This window comes from Anomaloglossus baeobatrachus, chromosome 4 (genome assembly GCF_048569485.1).
Source record: "Anomaloglossus baeobatrachus isolate aAnoBae1 chromosome 4, aAnoBae1.hap1, whole genome shotgun sequence".
NCBI classification, from domain to species: Eukaryota; Metazoa; Chordata; class Amphibia; order Anura; family Aromobatidae; genus Anomaloglossus; species Anomaloglossus baeobatrachus.
In genome coordinates, this window is record NC_134356.1 from 83,756,722 (window position 1) to 83,777,714 (window position 20,993).

Consider the following 20,993-nt stretch of genomic DNA (forward strand, 5'->3'; position numbering starts at 1 on the left):
GGCTGATATATTGCACCCCAACATATCTGATATTCTTTTGGATTAAATCTGAATGTAAGGCCTCCTAAAGAACCCCAGCCATAGAAGGGGAGAAACGCGTCGAGGCAGAGGCGAGAAATGAATTCTGATAAGACTCTTATATGGGAAGGACTGTTATCCGATAGGTGACTCCACAATTGTAAGGTCTTTCTTTGCTGGAAAGACAGGAGCACCAACGATTTGGCTATAAGAATCCCAAAGTAGTATACCTTCATGACAACCATAGGACAATCTTTTGTAGTTTTATGTCATTCGACATTTCTGTACTCTAAGATAATACCTGATTTAAAGTATTGACCCTTGCGGAAAAAAGGAAGGGTGTTGATGACCTGGGCTACTACTGATACATGCATTATATGAACGGAATTTCATTGGTGTCATGTATGACTTGTTAGGTCCGGGTGGTGGAAACACTGGACCATACACCGGATTCCCCTGGTGAGGCAGCCAAGCAGGCCACCCCGCCAGAGGGCCTTGATGCACGGCAGCTGAAGCACTCCTGGTAGCAGGACAGTCCGTATAGAGAGCTGGGAAGTAGATGCCCCTGGGAACACAGAGTTCTAGACGGTAGTCCGGGTCACGAGGCTCAGGGTCCAACGCCGGGTTGTAAGGTCAGGCGGAATCCGGAACCAGCTGAGCGAGATGGCAGGTCACCAAATGGAGCCAGGGACCGGAGACTGGCGGAACAGAAGAGGTGGTGGAACATCAGCCGACAGTCACCGACAGGAGTACTGGAGCAGACGTGGTCAGGACCGGCTGGCGTGGCAGGACAGGCTCTGCGAGACAGACAGGGGTTAATACTGGACAAAGCAATAGGGGGACCTGAACTCCTAGCTTACTAAACATGTAGAACAGGCCCCGCTCACCAGGAAGGAGAATCTTCTTATACCCTGTACCTGCCTATGCAATATCCTGTTTCAGGACGCTGGCCCTTTAAGAGAGGGTCAATGACCGCGCGTGTGCCCTAATGCGCATGCGCGAGGCCCGTGTGCCAGAAGCCAGAGCAGGAAACGGTGCAGAAGAAGCAGGAGTGCCCTCCATGTGTCCTGCGTCGCAGAGGGGCGCCGGGAGCGGGGAGCAGGACACATGGAGGGCACAGGCGAGGGAGAGGAAGCAGGAACCAGAGCGGTGAGCAGTGGGCACCGTCGGGGACCAGAGAGTGGGGCACGGGAACCGAGGAGCAGGGCACGGGAACCGGGGAGCGGGCCACGGGGACCGGAGAGCGTGACATGACTGTTAATAAGGTACAGAGAACCCAGGCCATCGATCTACCTTTAAACAATTGATACAAAGGTTTCCCCTGTATACTTTTTTAAACTGGTGATTTGTTCTATTTCTTTTCATCAGTTTAAGCCCACATATCCATTATAGGGCCTGACCTGCCCTAATTGAATGAGGTATTCGTCTACCATAACCTGTTTCCTCTTTCACTACTTTTTCTATCCTCCTATTGCTGTATGGTATGATCTTGCTAAGGTTAGGGAATACTAGGCACTAACAGATGGGACCGCCTCTGTGGAGCGGGGACCCCATATAACATTAGGGAATTAGGCGGTTAGATAGTGGATACCATAGGGAGATATCAGGGCTAAATTAGGTGGTGTGAGACAAAAATTGTATTTCGCACTTTTCATCTTGCACGTGTGCTATTTGTGTATTTTTGGTGTTTTTAATAATTTGTAGAACCAATAAAAAGAAATGTTTTTATAATTCGGGTCTTGGATTTATAGTATTTTGATGATTAGGCTTGGATTGATTATCTTTTGTATAGAATATTGATGTCATATTATTCACCACATTTGGAGGCCATTACCAATAAAACAATAGTGAAGTTTGCAGATGGGGGCGTAATGGTATGGGGCTGTTTTTCAGCATACAACACTGGCAAACTTCAAATACTGTAATTGAAGGAAGGCTAAATGGACAAATATACTGAATATAACTTAATTTATAGACAACTATGGTTTGATTTGTTTGCTTGTGAAAATTAGCAGGTATTGACATTTGAAGCATAAGATCACAGTTGCATGACACTCGTCTCATGCTGGCAGCACAGTAGGAGCTGAGGGTCATTAGCACATTGCATCCGATGCACTCGCATTGGATGCCACACCATTGTGTGAATCCAGCCTAAAGGGGGCTTTACACGCAGCGACATCGTTAGTGATGTTGCTCATGAAAGCTCCCACCCCCGTCGTTTGTGTGTCACGGGCAAATCGCTGCCCGTGGCATACAAAATAGCTAGTACCCATCACACATACTTACCTTCCTAGCGTCACACGGCAGGCGTCCAATAGAAGCGGAGGGGCGGAGAGGAGCCACATGGAAGTAATGCCCACCTCGTTGCCGGAGGATGCAGGTACGGTGTTGTTCGTCATTCCTGGGGTGTCATACGTAGCGATGTGTGCTGCCTCAGGAACGATGAACAACCTGCGTCCTGCACGAACAACGACATTTGGGAAATGGACGACGTGTCCACAATCAATGATTTGGTGAGTATTTTTGATCGTTAGCGAATTCCGTGACCCCAACGACATCTCGTTAGCGATGTCGTTGCGTGTAAAGCAGCCTTAACACTGCACTACTGATGACTTTAAATTGAAATCTGAACACTTGGGACATATGGGACTGGAGAATGTGCATCTAGTTCAGTGAGAACAGCGTCTTTGAAGAAAAAGATATTACTTGCCACAAGCAAGTACACTACAAGTAAGTAGGCACCAACCTTTAAGCAAACTTAAAATTGAGCTTAGACCTTATGCAAGTATAAAAAGTAAACACATAATTCTGTGTATTACTAGATCAGTAGCTTTCCGCAAAAAGTTTCTTGATAAAGCTTTCGCTGTACACAATTTAATGGCTAAAACATCTAAGGCTCACATCATAATAAATTATAAGCCATTTATTATGTATTAGTAGAATTATTCCAATACCCTAGGTTTCTAATTATTGCTTTGATCATATGCTAGTTTTCGGAGGTGCTTTGATATGTTTTGGAAACATTTTAAGGATCAAGTGCTCATGAATTAATGAATATAATAACTGGTCCACCGTTACTGTTTGTTTTGCAGGTGTGACAACAGTACTTACCATGACTACATTGAGCATCAGCGCCAGAAATTCTCTTCCAAAAGTTGCATACGCCACAGCCATGGACTGGTTTATAGCAGTGTGTTATGCATTTGTATTTTCTGCACTGATTGAATTTGCAACGGTAAACTATTTTACAAAGCGAGGTTATGCATGGGATGGAAAAAGTGTAGTTCCAGAAAAGGTAATTTATATTTTTATATTAGTAGTATATTTTGTTGAATGCAATGGATTCATGTATTTCATGCTATTGTTAACAAGAACTTCAGAGACTGAACATATTTGTTACTATTTTAGCAACATACAGTTAGGTCCAGAAATATTTGGACAGTGACACAAGTTTTGTTATTTTAGCTGTTTACAAAAACATGTTCAGAAATACAATTATATATATAATATGGGCTGAAAGTGCACACTCCCAGCTGCAATATGAGAGTTTTCACATCCAAGTCGGAGAAAGGGTTTAGGAATCATAGCTCTGTAATGCATAGCCTCCTCTTTTTCAAGGGACCAAAAGTAATTGGACAAGGGACTCTAAGGGCTGCAATTAACTCTGAAGGTGTCTCCCTCGTTAACCTGTAATCAATGAAGTAGTTAAAAGGTCTGGGGTTGATTACAGGTGTGTGGTTTTGCATTTGGAAGCTGTTGCTGTGACCAGACAACATGCGGTCTAAGGAACTCTCAATTGAGGTGAAGCAGAACATCCTGAGGCTGAAAAAAAAGAAAAAATTCATCAGAGAGATAGCAGACATGCTTGGAGTAGCAAAATCAACAGTCGGGTACATTCTGAGAAAAAAGGAATTGACTGGTGAGCTTGGGAACTCAAAAAGGCCTGGGCATCTACGGATGACAACAGTGGTGGATGATCGCCGCATACTTTCTTTGGTGAAGAAGAACCCGTTCACAACATAAGAAGAACCCGTTCACAACATCAACTGAAGTCCAGAACACTCTCAGTGAAGTAGGTGTATCTGTCTCTAAGTCAACAGTAAAGAGAAGACTCCATGAAAGTAAATACAAAGGGTTCACATCTAGATGCAAACCATTCATCAATTCCAAAAATAGACAGGCCAGAGTTAAATTTGCTGAAAAACACCTCATGAAGCCAGCTCAGTTCTGGAAAAGTATTCTATGGACAGATGAGACAAAGATCAACCTGTACCAGAATGATGGGAAGAAAAAAGTTTGGAGAAGAAAGGGAACGGCACATGATCCAAGGCACACCACATCCTCTGTAAAACATGGTGGAGGCAACGTGATGGCATGGGCATGCATGGCTTTCAATGGCACTGGGTCACTTGTGTTTATTGATGACATAACAGCAGACAAGAGTAGCCGGATGAATTCTGAAGTGTACCGGGATATACTTTCAGCCCAGATTCAGCCAAATGCCGCAAAGTTGATAGGACGGCGCTTCATAGTACAGATGGACAATGACCCCAAGCATACAGCCAAAGCTATCCAGGAGTTCATGAGTGCTAAAAAGTGGAACATTCTGCAATGGCCAAGTCAATCACCAGATCTTAACCCAATTGAGCATGCATTTTACTTGCTCAAATCCAGACTTAAGACGGAAAGACCCACAAACAAGCAAGACCTGAAGGCTGCGGCTATAAAGGCCTGGCAAAGCATTAAGAAGAAGGAAACCCAGCGTTTGGTGATGTCCATGGGTTCCAGACTTAAGGCAGTGATTGCCTCCAAAGGATTCGCAACAAAATATTGAAAATAAAAATATTTTGTTTGGGTTTGGTTTATTTGTCCAATTACTTTTGACCTCCTAAAATGTGGAGTGTTTGTAAAGAAATGTGTACAATTCCTACAATTTCTATCAGATATTTTTGTTCAAACCTTCAAATTAAACGTTACAATCTGCACTTGAATTCTGTTGTAGAGATTTCATTTCAAATCCAATGTGGTGGCATGCAGAGCCCAACTCGCGAAAATTGTGTCACTGTCCAAATATTTCTGGACCTAACTGTATATGTGTTTGCCAATAAAAGATCTTTGACAGCTTATCTTAACTCCTTCATAACCTTGGATGTACCGATACATCCAAGGTTATGCCTGTCCCTTTAATGTGGAATCTTTTGGCGAGCCCGCATATTTCCTCACAAATGTTGGCTAATGTGATCAGCCGACATGTGCAGCTAACAGGTGCTGGTGGATCTCTGATCCACCCACACCAGTTAACTAGTTAAATCCTGGAGTCAATGTCAGGGACAGCGCCATTCCTCACCCCGATTGGCCACCGAGTGACATGATCGCGTGGTTCTAGTGGGCTGTCATGACAGCCGAGGATCAGCTGACGACCCCTGTTACTGTCATAATGAACTTCCTGTAAACGCCGGCTGAGCGTTGGCACTCAAAGGACATCAGTATTTCTGCTGAAGCACCACTCTGAACAGTAAAGATGATCGGACTGTCCCTAAAAGAACTAGTAAAATCAATAAAGTGTTAAAAAAGTTTCTAAAAATAATAAAAAATAAAAAAGTACAAAAGTTCAAATATACCCTTTTGCCACTTTAAAAATCAAACGATAATAAAAAAAAAAATATATTTGGTATTGACACATTCAGAAATACCCAACCTATCAAAATATAAAATAAATGAATCTGATTCGTCGGGGGCATAACGAGAAAAAAAAATCAAATCTCCAGAATTACGTTTTTTTGGTCTCCGCAACATTGTAATAAAATGTAATAAGAGGCGACTAAAACATCACATCTATCCAAAATGGTATAACTAAACACATCAGCTCAAGACGCAAAAAATAAATCATCATACAGCCCCAGATCCCGAGAAATTAGAGCATTATGGGTCCCGGAAAATGGCGACGAAAGACCAGTTCTTTTTTTAGACAAATTTTAGTATTTTTTTTCACCACTTAAATAAAACTAAAACTATGGTTCTTTGGTATGTATGAACTCATACTGACCTGGAGAATCATAATGTGTGGTCAATTTTACAGTATAGTGAATATAGTAAATAAAAAAAAACAGTTGTGAAATTGCCATTTTTTTGTAGTTTCACCACACTTTGAATTTTTTTCCATTTTCCAGTGCAATATGGGGCAGAGTGAATGGTGTCATCAAAATTAGAAATCATCCTTCAAAAAATAAGTCCTCATGTGCTATATTGATGGAAAAATAAAAAAGTTATGGCCCTTGAAAGAAAGGGAGGAAAAAACAAAATACAGAAAATCGCCGGTTGATGAAGGGGATAGTTTTAGGCAATCAATGTGACGTTGGCCAGTGTCCAACCAACAGGACTTCCACTGACTAACAGAAATGAATTGAGGCTGAACAGCAGCACTTCTGTAGGTACTGTTACACTGACATCATACTGATGAGACACAGTGTCTGAAAAAACTCTGAAGTATCACAACCCCATCATTCAGATAGCCAGTGGTGTTCCAGGAGATGGATGCAGAAGAATCACATATCGCTTAAACTTAATATGTTCCATCTATGTGTTTTAACTTGCTACTAGTTGATGGGTGAACAGTAACTATTCTTGTTTGGATTATTCATAACGAATCCCAAAGTATTATTCAGGTATTAATCACAAATAATGAACCTAATGCAAGTCAATGGGGAACCTGAGGATTTTTCTTGAAGATTTCCCAGAAAAATTCTTTGGTTCCCCATTGACTTGCATTAGGTTTGCTATTTGTGATGAATAGTGGAATAGTACTTTCAGATGCATTATAAATAATCAGAAGATGAATAATTACTATTATCTCATCACTAGTGATTGGCCAACTGAAAAAGTCCGGATTCACTTTGGATACCAAGTATCCGACCACAGACCCCAGGCCTGGAGTTGTCAGGGAACACCATTATGTGTAAATTATCTGGATCCAGCCATCCTGATAATAAAAAAAATAAAGCCAAAAGAAAGAAAATACGATGAAAGCAGACTGCTGTTATAGGGGGCTTCAGATTATACTTACCAATCAGTTATGCGTTATAGACAGTAGCAGTAGCTGTTACGGTTGCTGTGGCTCTGGAGACTATGTCCGGATTTCTTGCTACTGCACATGTGCAAGCGCTGGAGACTAAGTCCTATCTTGGAGCCATTGCACATGTGCGGGTGACATCATCGCTGACACAAGGTCACATGTCTCTGACACCTTCTAAGCTGATTGGCCACTGGTCATGTGCTTGTGACACATGGTCACATGTCTCTGACACCTTCTATGCCGATTGGTCGCTGGTCATGTGCTTGTGACGCTTTACTCGGTGATAGGCCAGCGTGACGTCATTGCTGTCATTCTGACAGCGGATTGGCTCTGGTGTCCTCCATCTTGGATGAGGCACAGAGTCTATATAAGACCCTGACGCACGTCGCCCGGCGCTCAGTCCTCTTGGTTCATGCATGCGAGTAGACGCTCTGTGCACGTTCCTCTAGGCATCTCTCTGTCTATGTTAGGTGAGCGCTACCGGCAGGGTAGCGTTCTTATACCTTACAGCTTCGGCTGCAGTCCGTATCCTTACCTCTTAGTGGAGCGGACATTGGCAGGTGCCTGAGGCACATGGTCCGGCTGGGCCTTGTGATTCTACTCGTAGGTGGACGTTGACGCTAGGGTAACGTTCCTTATACTGCGTCTGGCAGTTGTTCGTATCCTCGCACACTAGGGGAGCGAACAGAGGTAGGAGCTTTGTGCGGCTTATGCTGCTGTCCATCTCTTTTGCACCACTAGAAGAGCGGACCTAGGCAGGTGCCATATCTAGTGGTTCGTGTCCTCGCACACTAATGGAGCGAATGCAGGTAGGAGCTTTGTGCGGCTTACGCTGCTGTCCGTCTCTTTTGCACCACTAGAAGAGCGGACCTAGGCAGGTGCCATATCTAGTGGTTCGTGTCCTCGCACACTAGTGGAGCGAACGCAGGTAGGAGCTTTGTGCAGCTTACGCTGCTGTCCGTCTCCTGGCACCACTAGAGGAACGGACCTAGGTAGGTGCCATTTCACACTCACTGCTTTTGTCTCTGTGATCTTTAACAGAGACCATTCCACACACCCTCCAAGTAAGGGAGGAATTGCTTTATTTTCTAATTATATTCCTATGTGAGTATAACAGAGGTATTGCACTCTGCACTTGTGCTATCATTATTTGCAGTGGCACACTTATATACCCCTTATCCTCTGCCATAGTCTGCAGCAGAGTCTGTGCACGGTGGACCCTGACTGTCTGACATTCCTTTAGGTTTTATTATCAGACAGCCCCCCGTAACAGTAGCAGTCTGTATAATGCATTATATTTACCAATCTCCCATACAGCTGTTGCACTACTTTCCGGGGCGGCTCATTAGCCTCTTGCATATGCATTGCTTCCCCCGCCTACTGGTAGTCCCAACTTATGTGATTGGTTGCAGTCAGACAGCAACCCCACCCTGCGTGACAGCATGACTAACTGCTTGAAATCACAGAAACTGTTTGCATCTATATCATGGTGCAAAAATAAATAAATTGAAAAAATTGGCGTAGGGTCCCCCATATCATAATACCTAGCATAGATAAAGCAGATGGCTACAGGCTAAAATTATTTTTCAGTACAAGTGCATAGCTACCAAACATATATAGTTTTATTTTTATCTAAGGGGTGAAAAAAAATGAGAATTTCAGAAAATAAAATTTTGACCCCATTTTCCAAGACCCGTAGAATTCTCATTTTTTGGATTCTGGGGCTGTGTGTGAGCTTATTTTATGCATATTGGGCTGATGTTTTTAATTATAATATTTTTGGGTAGATGCAATTGTTTTATTGCCTGATATTGCATTTTATTGCAATGTTGCAGCGATCAAAAAAACATTATTCTGTTTTTTTATTATTTTTCTCTCCACACCCTTTACCAGTCAGATTAATTTATTTTAGATTTTGATAGATCGGGCATTTCTGCATGTGACAATACCAAATATGCCTATTTTGTGTTTTTAATTGTTATATTTTCAATGGGGTAAAAGGGGAGATTTGAAATGTTGTGTTTTTTTTATTTTTTCATATTTTTAAAACTTTTTTTTACTTTTATTGATTTTAATAGTCCTCTTAGGGGACTTCTGACCCCTGGCTGTCATAACAACCCATCGTCACCCCATAATCGTCTCATGCTGATGGCTGCAAGGAATGCGAAGATCCCCGTCTGCGCATTTCAGATCACGCTGTTAGTTTGACAGTGCCATCTAACTAGTTAAGAGGCTTGCGTGAAATTGGAGATCAACCCTTGTTTGTTAGCTGCACATGTCAGCTGATCAAATCATGGTGTATATATGCAGGCTCACGGCGCGAACCAGCATTAAAGGGACAGACACAGCCTTGGACGTACAGGTATTTCCAAGGTCGTGAAGGGGTTAAAAACACATTAAAAAAATGGGAAAAAAACAATAAGCTTTAGTATTTCCAATTTTATATCAAACTAATAAAACATAAAATCTATTTCGGTATTTAGCTGTAAGTCTAATATTGCAGTGCTTGGTGGTGGATTCCAAGTGGAAGAACCAACTAAAGGGTGAGCATCTTCTACAGTAAAAGGGCTAAAAATAATAATAAAAATATATACATATTAATAAACAAAATGTTAACACCTTCCCTCATTTTGAAGTATCTGTCCAGATGGGGTGTTGCTTTACTAAATTACATCCTGGGGATTGCTCATACCCATGAGTCGTGAGGAGTTGGACAGATGGACAGTGCTCTCTTTACTATCCTATTGGCTCCCCTGCAACTCAATCATGGAGTGCTGATGGGTTGCCATGGTAACTGGAGGCCTAAAATTACCTCTGCGCTTGCCATGTACTACAAATCAAAAGTGCTTCACCTCAACTGATTTAAAGAACTGAAGAGCTAGGCACAGTGCGAAACAGCCATTGCCTAGAGATCTTAGCCTGTACGCACGCCCCCCGCTGACAGCTTTACATGGGGAATAAATAAAGAAGCAAGGGATACCACTTCCAGGGTGAGAGACGCTTATCTCTTCTACTGAAAAAGGGCTAAGTGTTTTAAAAAAGTTATTAAGTATGAAAGAAAAAAAATATGGAGTGTTTAATAAAAAAATCTGCTTATTTGTTTAAAAATGCAAAAAAAAGCCCAAAATGTAATTGATACGTCTGTATTCATACCACGTGTGATTAATAAACGATTTCATTATTTATCCTGCATGTTAAACATGTTAAACTATGTAGAAAACAATGACAAATAGTGCCAGCATGTCTATTTTTATTCATTCTAGCTCACAAAAAAAGATTAAAAAAATCATCAAAAAGTCCCTAAATGGTCCCAGTAAAAATGACAACTTGTTATGCAAGAAAAATAAAGCACCACACAGGCCTATAACTAGGCAAAAAAAAGTTATGGCACTCACATTTTTTTTGTGTACAAAAGTATTCTAAAAAAAAATGTATAAATTGGATATCATCCTCCTTATCTTATTGACTCCAAGAATAAACTTAGCATGTAAATTATACAGGATAGTATATTCCATAAAAATACATCTTAAAAACAGTTCCAGATTTATTGCTTTTTTTTTTTACCAAAAAATAAAATAAGGGATCAGAAAGCTGTATGTGCCTAAAAAGTTCCAATATTTTAAAGTGAAAAAGTTGTGCAAAATGGCAAAACATCAAAAAAAACTTATATGCTATATTTTTTGTTTTATATGATGCATCAGATTATAAGGCACACCCCAAATGTAGAGAGCAATAAAGGTAAAAAAATAAACTTTAGGGTCAGTCTTATAATCCAGTGGTGTCTTACCGGTAGGGTCGGCAGTGATGGTGCAGTGAAGTCACATGAGGCAGGGGCGGTGGTGGACTAGGGTGATGCTGATGGTGGTGTGGCGAGTGTCACAGATTCTCGCTGTGGGTGCTGTGAGACAGGAACATCTAGAAACTGTCGGCGGTCTGGGCTTCAAAGAATTGGCACTCGGAGTCGGCACATGCGCAGATTGAACTATCGGCTCAATGACGAGCCAAGATCTCATCTGTGCACTGACCACTTCTGGGCACCATTTTCCTTAAGTCCGCTTCTGGGAGATCAATGGGCCAGAGGTGGCGAGGGCACATATGAGATCTTGAGCCGAGAGCTCAATCTGCATATGTGCCAACACCGGGTACCATTATTTGAAACCCGCACCACCAACAGCTTCAGGATGGCCCTTGCCTCACTGCCCACTGCCCGCAATGAGCACAGCCCACACACAACATCAGCACCACCTGCAGAACCACGCATAGCCCACAGCATCTCCCCTGCCTCCTGTAAGCCCTCTCCACCCCCCTCCCCGGTAAGCTACATTTGGCTTATATGACGCACCCTCTGTTTTCCTCCTAAATGTTTAGGAGGAAAAATGAGTCTTCTAATCCAAAAAATACGGTACACATTGTATTATCAAAATGGTATTAACCCATAGATTAAAAATAATGTCAGTTTTGCCTGATACTGAACTGTGTTAAAAAGTAAATAAATAAAACTAGATTTGTTCTCTTTTGCCCCCCAAAGAGTGCACTACAAAGTGATCAAAAAGCTAGATGTACCACATTACGGTTCCTATGAAAATTAAAGCATGAAATCCTTTTTTTGATGGAAAACAAATGTCTCAAAATTTGATGACACAAAAACTTATAATTTTTTATCAAGTAGTGCATCTATTGTACAAAAGTAATACTAAATATCAAAACCTAAATGCATTTTGTATTGTAGTAATAATACTGACCTAAAGGAGAGAACGTCATCTCTGTTGCTTTTGCTGTTTTCTATTTCTTCCATAAAGAGTTAAGAAAAGTTAGGTAATGTGATTTGTATCTTATCATACAATAATGAAAAAATAATTAATCCCACAAAAAAACAAGTTCTCATACAGAAGAGAAAAATAAAAAAAAAATCTGGTTACTGGAATGTGATAATGAATAAATGAAAAGAAAAAGTTTAGAAATAATAATAACAATAATACTTATTATAAATATTACTTTTAAACCAAAAGGGCAGAAAAGGGATTGTATGTTTCATAAAATCCAGAAGTATTGAAGGTTTAGAAAACAGCATATGTGATAAAGAAGTTCTGGCCAAATGCAATCATTGTATTAAGGAACTACAAATGCAATTCTACATTATCAGCTTACTAACACAGAATGAAAGACTCAACAGAAACAACATATAAAGAGGTTGTCTGGGACTTCAAAAGTGACCTATTCTTAGGACAGGTCATCAATGTCTTATTAGTAGGGGTCTAAAGGGAAACTTTTCTCCTTGCGGAGACTGACAAACCAATCTGGCTGCCAGTGAGGAGTCTTATAGCTGCAATGCTTCTCTGGGAAATATGCAAATTGTCTCTTCAGGGAGGAAGGAGACAAACTCTAGTGTCACCAATTGTAAGTAGCAATTCTAAAAGTCAAAAGTGACTCTCCAATGAGAGTTTTCATATGACTTAGGATTTATACCACATCAGAATCTCAATTTGCAGACATGGTGTCGGGGTGATTGCCCCTTGTCAGTGCAAAGTATGAGATCTGATCTGGCTTTATGAGAAGCTATAATGGGGTCGAAGGGGAAAACATTTCTACTTGCACAGAATGACAAACCCAAAACACCATATTTGCAAATTGAGGTTCTGATCTGGCATAAATCCTAGGTCATATGACAAGGCTTGTTGGAGACACACTTTTGACTTTTAGGATTGCCACTTCCAATAGGTTGCACTTGAGTTAGTCTCCTTCCTCCCTGAAGAGACAATTTTCATATTTCCCAGAGGACCATTGCAGCTATAAGACTCCTCACTGGCAGCTAGATTGTCAGTCTCTACAAGGAGAAAACTTTTCCCCTTAGTCCACATTACAGCTTCTGATACAGCCAGATCAGATCTCATACTTTGCAGTGATGATGGGCAATCACCCTGAAACACTGTGTCATGATCTGGAATAAATCCAAAGTCATATGACAAGGCTCGTTGGAGAGTCACTTTTGACTTTTAGGATTGCTACTTCCAATACGTGGTACTAGAGTTAGTCTCCATTAATGGGGGTGTGGCACCAGGTACTCCTATCGTACAGCTGTTCCCAAAGCCACCATCAGCCTGAACAACACAGCTCCATCAACTGTATAGTGGCCATGGCCAAGATCTGCACATCCTCTCCCTATTGATTTAAATAGGGGTGAATATGTAAAGATGAGCAAACCCTTTACATGAGAAAAAACAGACTTCGGGTGCTTTACGTATGAAAACCATTCACGCGAGCATCACTGTGCTCAGGTACGCTCAGTGCTTAGCTCAGTGCAAGCCATGTGTAGCACTTGAACAGCTCACACTGGGGGTAACCACAGCATGATCGGATAGTGTGCACAAAAAAATAGAAAAAACCTTGCCAACTTACCCCCGGAAGTGTTCTCTTTATGGCTGGCTGCATTTGGAGAACCGAACTGCCCAATCAGTGACTTCCATTGGGGTTCAGGTAAAGTCCGGGTCCCAAGCCAAACTTTATCTATAGTCCAGATGAAGCAACCGAACTGAACAACCATGGGTCTGCTCATCTCTATGGATATGCAGTACCTTGTAATGGTCACTATACAGTTGTCGGAGCTGTTTTATGCAGCTCCACAACTGAGCAGTTCTGGCCGGTGGCGGCACCAGGAACAGCTGATCGGCGGAAGAACCAGGTGTTACCCCACCTACTGATAATAATAGGATGGGTCATCAATGTTGAAGTCCCATACAACCTCTTTTAGCATACTGTAATCTGTCATCAGATAATAGATATCAAAGGAAATGATATAAAGGCAGACTACATGGTCTTATTTTGCTATCAGTCTTCTATATTTTACGTAGGGCTGCAAATAAACACATTTGACTTCTTTTACTAAAATATATAATGGCAAATATTACTATTATTAGTAACTTTGGCAGGCAGCTCGGTTCTGTGTTATGGATGTGTTTGCATTCAGCCTAGTCTTCAGACGGGAAATACAACATTGCCTATCAACCTTAATGGAACATTGCCACCCAGTGGCTTCATCTGAAAATAAATGTACAAAAGGACGCACAAAGTCTTCTAGTTTATCTAATATATTTGTTTTAGGCAAATTACACTTTAAGCAGAACATCTCCATAGAGGATTATAATAATTATAGTCAGTGGAATACGAATCTTATCTATTATTAATAAAAGGGACGTTACAGCAGATTTTATAAAGGAATAGTAAAAGTCAATCCATTGTAGATACGGTAATTTATGGGATTGTAAACAATTCTTGATGAACCTAAAAACAAGCAAAAATAAGTAAAATAATATTATTGTAATAAAATCGTTAGAACACTGCCTGCTTTATTATATCGAATTTAAAATACTTAAAAATAAGATTAAAGAAATAAAAAAATTGATTTAATTAATTAATTAAGAAAAGCTTAATGACATCTTTTCACCAGGAGGAAAGTGTCCAGTTTTTGTTCTTATTTTATTCCTGCTGTTCCTCTGAGGACACCATTTTTTTTTCATACTATTCCAGAGATATGGGCTTTTTTATGGCTTTTAGCAAGGGTTCATCATGTCTCACATAGTAATAATATAGATCCATCCATTGGAATCCATTGGAATCAGTAAGTGACTATCCCCACATCTAAGATCTGATTTAGGTGTTGGTGATTTTTCTCATTCAGAAAATAATGATCTCGGGGGGGGGGTTATCAGAGCGTCATCTAGGTTTGCTCAGAGAGTCAGGCCATGTTCACACAGGGAGTTTTTGCTGCATTTTTTCAGCATGGTATTTGCCTTGGTTTTATGCAATCCCATGCTAATAAAAATCTGCCTTCACAGTCCCAGCAAAGTACATGACATACCCAAAATCTCATGCACACACACACAAAACACCTGTGTTTTTTTCCCCTATTTTGTTTTTTTAAAAAATTTGCATGTCAATACTTTTCACTCTTTTTGCCCTGGTTTTAGCACATTTCTTCACTCTTACAAATCAATGAAGAAGTGCAAAATAGCGGCAACACTGCTGCAAAAAGCTGTCTCAAAGCTAAGTGATACATTGTTGGATTCAGGGTCTCTTTTCCTACATTATGCTGCTCTCAGATGAGGTAGCAAAAATCGAGTGACAGATTCCCTTTAATGAAATGCACATAAATGGCTTCAAATGGGAATCTTTAGGCCTAGGACACATGGCAAGAAAAACGTTGCAAGTGGAATGCGATAAAAAAAATCAGATTCCAGTCGGACCAATATTACTCTATGGGACCACTCCCATGAGCGATTATTTTCCCAGCCCTAATCGGAAAACAATCGCAGCATGCTGCGGGTGGAATGCGATCCTGTTCCACTCACACCCATGCAAGTCTATGGGGTGAGAGAAATATCGCATTGCGGTGTAATGCATTACATCGGTGTAATGCGAGTGCAGTGTGATTCTCGCATCAGCCAGCAACGGAGGAGATAGGGAGCTAAATCCCTCCCTCTCCTCCACAGCGTCGACCCTCCCCTCCGCTACTGTGATCTGATCACACAATCGCATGACCCTTGCATGACACTCGGCTCCCGCTGTGCTGCGAGCGTGTGCCGAGTGTCATGGCAGGACTCGTACATAACCCCTTGTGGCCTCGGCCTTAAATGAACACTGGTGTTACATTTTAGAAAAAGGCTTGTTCCAGCTGGACTAAGGGGTACTTTGCACGTTGTGACATCGCTAGCATCGGCTAGCGATGCTGAGCGCGATAGTACCCGCCCCCATCGCACATGCGATATCTTGTGATAGCTGCTGTAGCGAACATTATCGCTATGGCAGCTTTACACGCACTTACCTGACCTGCGACGTCGCTCTGGCCGGCGACCCGCCTCCTTCCTAAGGGGGCGGGTTGTGCGGCGTCACAGCGACGTCACATGGCAGGCGGCCAATAGAAGTGGAGGGGCGGAGATGAGTGGGACGTAAACATCCCGCCCACATCCTTCCTTCCGCATTGCCGGTGGAGGCAGGTAATAAGGAGATGTTCCTCGCTCTTGCGGTGTCACACACAGCGATGTGTGCTACCGCAGGAACGAGGAACAACATTGTATCTCCTATTGGTGCGACATTATGAAAATGACCGACGCTACACAGATCACCGATTTTCGACGCTTTTGCGATCATTTATCGGCGCATCTAGGCTTTACACGTTGTGATGTCGTTACCAGCGCCGGATGTGCGTCACCTTCGATTTGACCCTGACGATATCACAGTAGCAATGTCGCAGCGTGCAAAGTACCCCTAAGTCTGTCCATATGCCCTGCCCTATTGGAACTGTAATATTTGTGATAAAATGTTGTTTTAAACTATTAAAATTCTAGTATCATCGAATAATATTCGTTTTTTTCCCCAATGAACTATTGAACAATTCTTGAAATAATTGCTATTCCTCTTCACTGAAAATAATCATTCTGGCTAATGAAATCTATAGACGATGGATCCAAAAAGCTGTTGTTAGGGGCATTTTTTCACATTTTTAAATATGGACAATAAATTTTATGTGATCTGTCAAATGACTGTAATGAAAGTTCCATATTTGTGTTGCAATCATATGAGTCGTTAACAGATGGAAGCAATCTCGCTTTGTTTTATAAAATACGGCTGACTCCTCTTTAAAGGCTATATCTGCATTGCTTTTTATTTTTTGATGATTCATACTAACAGCAGATGAGGAAATATTTTCATAGTCTATTAAGTGCTAAAATAAACCCTACAAATTTGAAAGAAAAGTGTAATAATGTTGTTTAGATTAAAGTAGGTAGTATTTATTGGAAAAAATATAAAGTTCTACTATTTTTAGAATTTTTAAAGGATATACAGTAATATCTTGACTTAGGAGTGCACCAACTTACCAATTTTTCAAGATACGAGCCATCACTCGGTATCTTTTTTGCTTCATGATGAGAGCAGAAATGTGAGGAATGAGCAGCTTATACCTACCTTTCCCCTGGTTCCCGGCAATGCGGTGTTCCAATCTCATGTAGCCAGTTGATCAGAGAGCACAGCGCTCATATGCTGATCAGCTGACATGCTCTCACCACTGATTCGCTAACTGCATGAGATTGTGACTGCACACAGTTTTTTTAAATGTGCGGCATGATTGGGGCCATGTACCAGGATGGGGGCCATGTACCAGTATGGGGGATCATATGTAGAAGGATTGGGGGCCATATGTACTAGGATGGGGGGCCATGTACCAGGATGGGGCATCATATATACCAGGATGGGTGCCATGTATCAGGATGGGTGGCCATGTACCAGAATGGGAGACCATTTGTACCAGGATGGGGGGGCCCATATGCCAGGATGGGGAATAGTATATACCAGGATTGGGGCCATGTACGAGGATGGGGATCATATACAGTTAGGTCCAGAAATATTTGGACAGTGACACAATTTTCGCGAGTTGGGCTCTGCATGCCACCACATTGGATTTGAAATGAAACCTCTACAACAGAATTCAAGTGCAGATTGTAACGTTTAATTTGAAGGTTTGAACAAAAATATCTGATAGAAATTGTAGGAATTGTACACATTTCTTTACAAACACTCCACATTTTAGGAGGTCAAAAGTAATTGGACAAATAAACCAAACCCAAACAAAATATTTTTATTTTCAATATTTTGTTGCGAATCCTTTGGAGGCAATCACTGCCTTAAGTCTGGAACCCATGGACATCACCAAACGCTGGGTTTCCTCCTTCTTAATGCTTTGCCAGGCCTTTACAGCCGCAGCCTTCAGGTCTTGCTTGTTTGTGCGTCTTTCCGTCTTAAGTCTGGATTTGAGTAAGTGAAATGCATGCTCAATTGGGTTAAGATCTGGTGATTGACTTGGCCATTGCAAAATGTTCCACTTTTTTGCACTCATGAACTCCTGGGTAGCTTTGGCTGTATGCTTGGGGTCATTGTCCATCTGTACTATGAAGCGCCGTCCGATCAACTTTGCAGCATTTGGCTGAATCTGGGCTGAAAGTATATCCCGGTACACTTCAGAATTCATCCGGCTACTCTTGTCTGCTGTTATGTCATCAATAAACACAAGTGACCCAGTGCCATTGAAAGCCATGCATGCCCATGCCATCACGTTGCCTCCACTATGTTTTACAGAGGATGTGGTGTGCCTTGGATCATGTGCCGTTCCCTTTCTTCTCCAAACTTTTTTCTTCCCATCATTCTGGTACAGGTTGATCTTTGTCTCATCTGTCCATAGAATACTTTTCCAGAACTGAGCTGGCTTCATGAGGTGTTTTTCAGCAAATTTAACTCTGGCCTGTCTATTTTTGGAATTGATGAATGGTTTGCATCTAGATGTGAACCCTTTGTATTTACTTTCATGGAGTCTTCTCTTTACTGTTGACTTAGAGACAGATACACCTACTTCACTGAGAGTGTTCTGGACTTCAGTTGATGTTGTGAACGGGTTCTTCTTCACCAAAGAAAGTATGCGGCGATCATCCACTACTGTTGTCATCCATGGACGCCCAGGCCTTTTTGAGTTCCCAAGCTCACCAGTCAATTCCTTTTTTCTCAGAATGTACCCGACTGTTGATTTTGCTACTCCAAGCATGTCTGCTATCTCTCTGATGGATTTTTTCTTTTTTTTCAGCCTCAGGATGTTCTGCTTCACCTCAATTGAGAGTTCCTTAGACCGCATGTTGTCTGGTCACAGCAGCAGCTTCCAAATGCAAAACCACACACCTGTAATCAACCCTAGACCTTTTAACTACTTCATTGATTACAGGTTAACGAGGGAGACGCCTTCAGAGTTAATTGCAGCCCTTAGAGTCTCTTGTCCAATTACTTTTGGTCCCTTTAAAAAGAGGAGGCTATGCATTACAGATCTATGATTCCTAAACCTTTTCTCCGATTTGGATGTGAAAACTCTCATATTGCAGCTGGGAGTGTGCACTTTCAGCCCACATTATATATATAATTGTATTTCTGAACATGTTTTTGTAAACAGCAAAAATAACAAAACTTGTGTCACTGTCCAAATATTTCTGGACCTAACTGTATACCAGGATGGGGGCCATGTACCAGAATGTGGGGCCATGTATCAGGATGGCGGCCATGTACCAGGATGGGGTACCATATGTACAAGGATGTGGAGGCCATGAACCAGGATGGGGGACTATATAATGGCTTCAGAAACAGAGAACTGTCAGATAATAACATGTGCTGCCAATCTGTGATCTTCTAGCACTCACTGCCACTGAATTGTCAGCCGGCCATGATACTTCCATTACAGGCCATGACACATCCGTGACCGGGATCATATATACCAGGATGGGGCCATGTACCAGGTTGGGAATCATATATACAGTACCAAGATGGGGGCCATATACCAGGATGGGGAGCCATAAGTAAGGGCTGAAATGGATTAATAGCATTTCAATAAATTTTATTGGGGAAATTTAATTTGACATAAGAGCAAATTGAGTTATGAGCTTCGTCACATAGCAAACTAAACTCCTAAGTCAAGGTATTACTGTATATGAATTAATGTTTGTGTGGGGGAATATAGTGTTTGAACCTCAAAACAGTGAAATTAAAAACTGTGCATTTGCTCTTTTTTGTGCTGTATGGGCATATACTGTGTTAAATAAACCTAAATCATATACTAACGCATTTCATGTTTGTCTAGCCTAAAAAAGTGAAGGATCCACTTATAAAGAAGAACAACACATATGCGTCAGCAACCGCTAACTATCCACCCATTGCTCGAGACCCTGGGTTGGCAACCATTGCTAAAAGTGCAACCATAGAACCAAAAGATATTGAACCAAAGCCAAAGCCTGCAGAACCCAAGAAGACATTCAACAGTGTGAGCAAAATTGACCGACTATCAAGAATAGCATTTCCGCTACTTTTTGGAATCTTTAACTTGGTCTACTGGTCAACATATCTCAATCGGGAGCCATCGCTCAAACCACCAACACCACCTCAATAACCAATCAACTCATATATCCATGTTCTGTCTTTTGCACTGGGAATTGCTTCCAGTATCTAACACGGAATAATTCCTATTTGCCATATTGCCTCTGTCTTAAGGAAATTGAAGGTTTGCTTATGAAACATAGTCAAAATACAAAAACTAGAGGAGGCCTACGCTTGATGCCACGGTACCATTGTGTTTGGTGTAAAGTACAAGAGGTATCTGCTAAACTTGTATCTAACACAGAAAATAGGAAACTAGACCTCAAGTTTGTCGGATAGCATGGTGGTAAAATACATAGCAGTTACAGATATGTCCGATTCTCCATATCTACCATCAATAGTTTGCAGGGATATAAAATAGTTGATGATTCTGTAAATAAAGGTACTTCGTGTGATAACCATTGTTGTATGACCACAAATAGAAGCAAATTTTCAATATAGACTAGTAGAGGAGTTAAGAAGGATTCTGAATTGTATTGTAAGTGTTCACCAGAATTCTCCTACAACCTGCAGAATAAGTGGATTTACAATACAGACATGTTGAACTTACTTAACTCTCACTGTAGATATTTGGCAATGTTTCATGCTTTGAAATGCTTCTCAGACCATATCCATTAAGCCTTGCACACTAAAGACTAAGGTATACAAAAAAATAGCTAAATATGAAAAAAGACAAAAAAACAAAAAGCATTCCCTCTGCAAAACAAATCACCCAATCTCTATTTATCTTAGAACTGTTAATATGAAGACTCTATAATACTAGATTGTTAGCTAAAACTAAGAACTGTACCCTTAAACATTAGGCTGCTATTGTATGTGAATAGTAGATACAGTAGGGAACTATTTTATTTGGAATGATTCATTATTGCTGAGCATTGACACTGAAGGGTTCTTCTGGGGTTTCTCTTTTTGGTTTTTCCTTATCCTCATTAACATCAAGTACAAA

At 41.2% G+C, this 20,993-nt stretch overlaps 1 protein-coding gene across 2 annotated transcripts in view; it reads left to right on the plus strand.

The window, feature by feature from the left end:
* The window catches only part of GABRA1 (gamma-aminobutyric acid type A receptor subunit alpha1), a 271,201-nt gene extending 250,756 nt beyond the window's left edge, over positions 1–20,445 (plus strand). For both annotated transcript variants that reach the window (XM_075344445.1, XM_075344447.1), the window contains exons 9-10: positions 3,111–3,313; positions 19,755–20,445. In XM_075344445.1, the coding sequence (XP_075200560.1) occupies positions 3,111–3,313; positions 19,755–20,060 (509 nt within the window). In that variant the 3' untranslated portion in view covers positions 20,061–20,445. The remainder of the gene's footprint in view (positions 1–3,110; positions 3,314–19,754) is intronic.
* Positions 20,446–20,993: the final 548 nt, after the last annotated feature.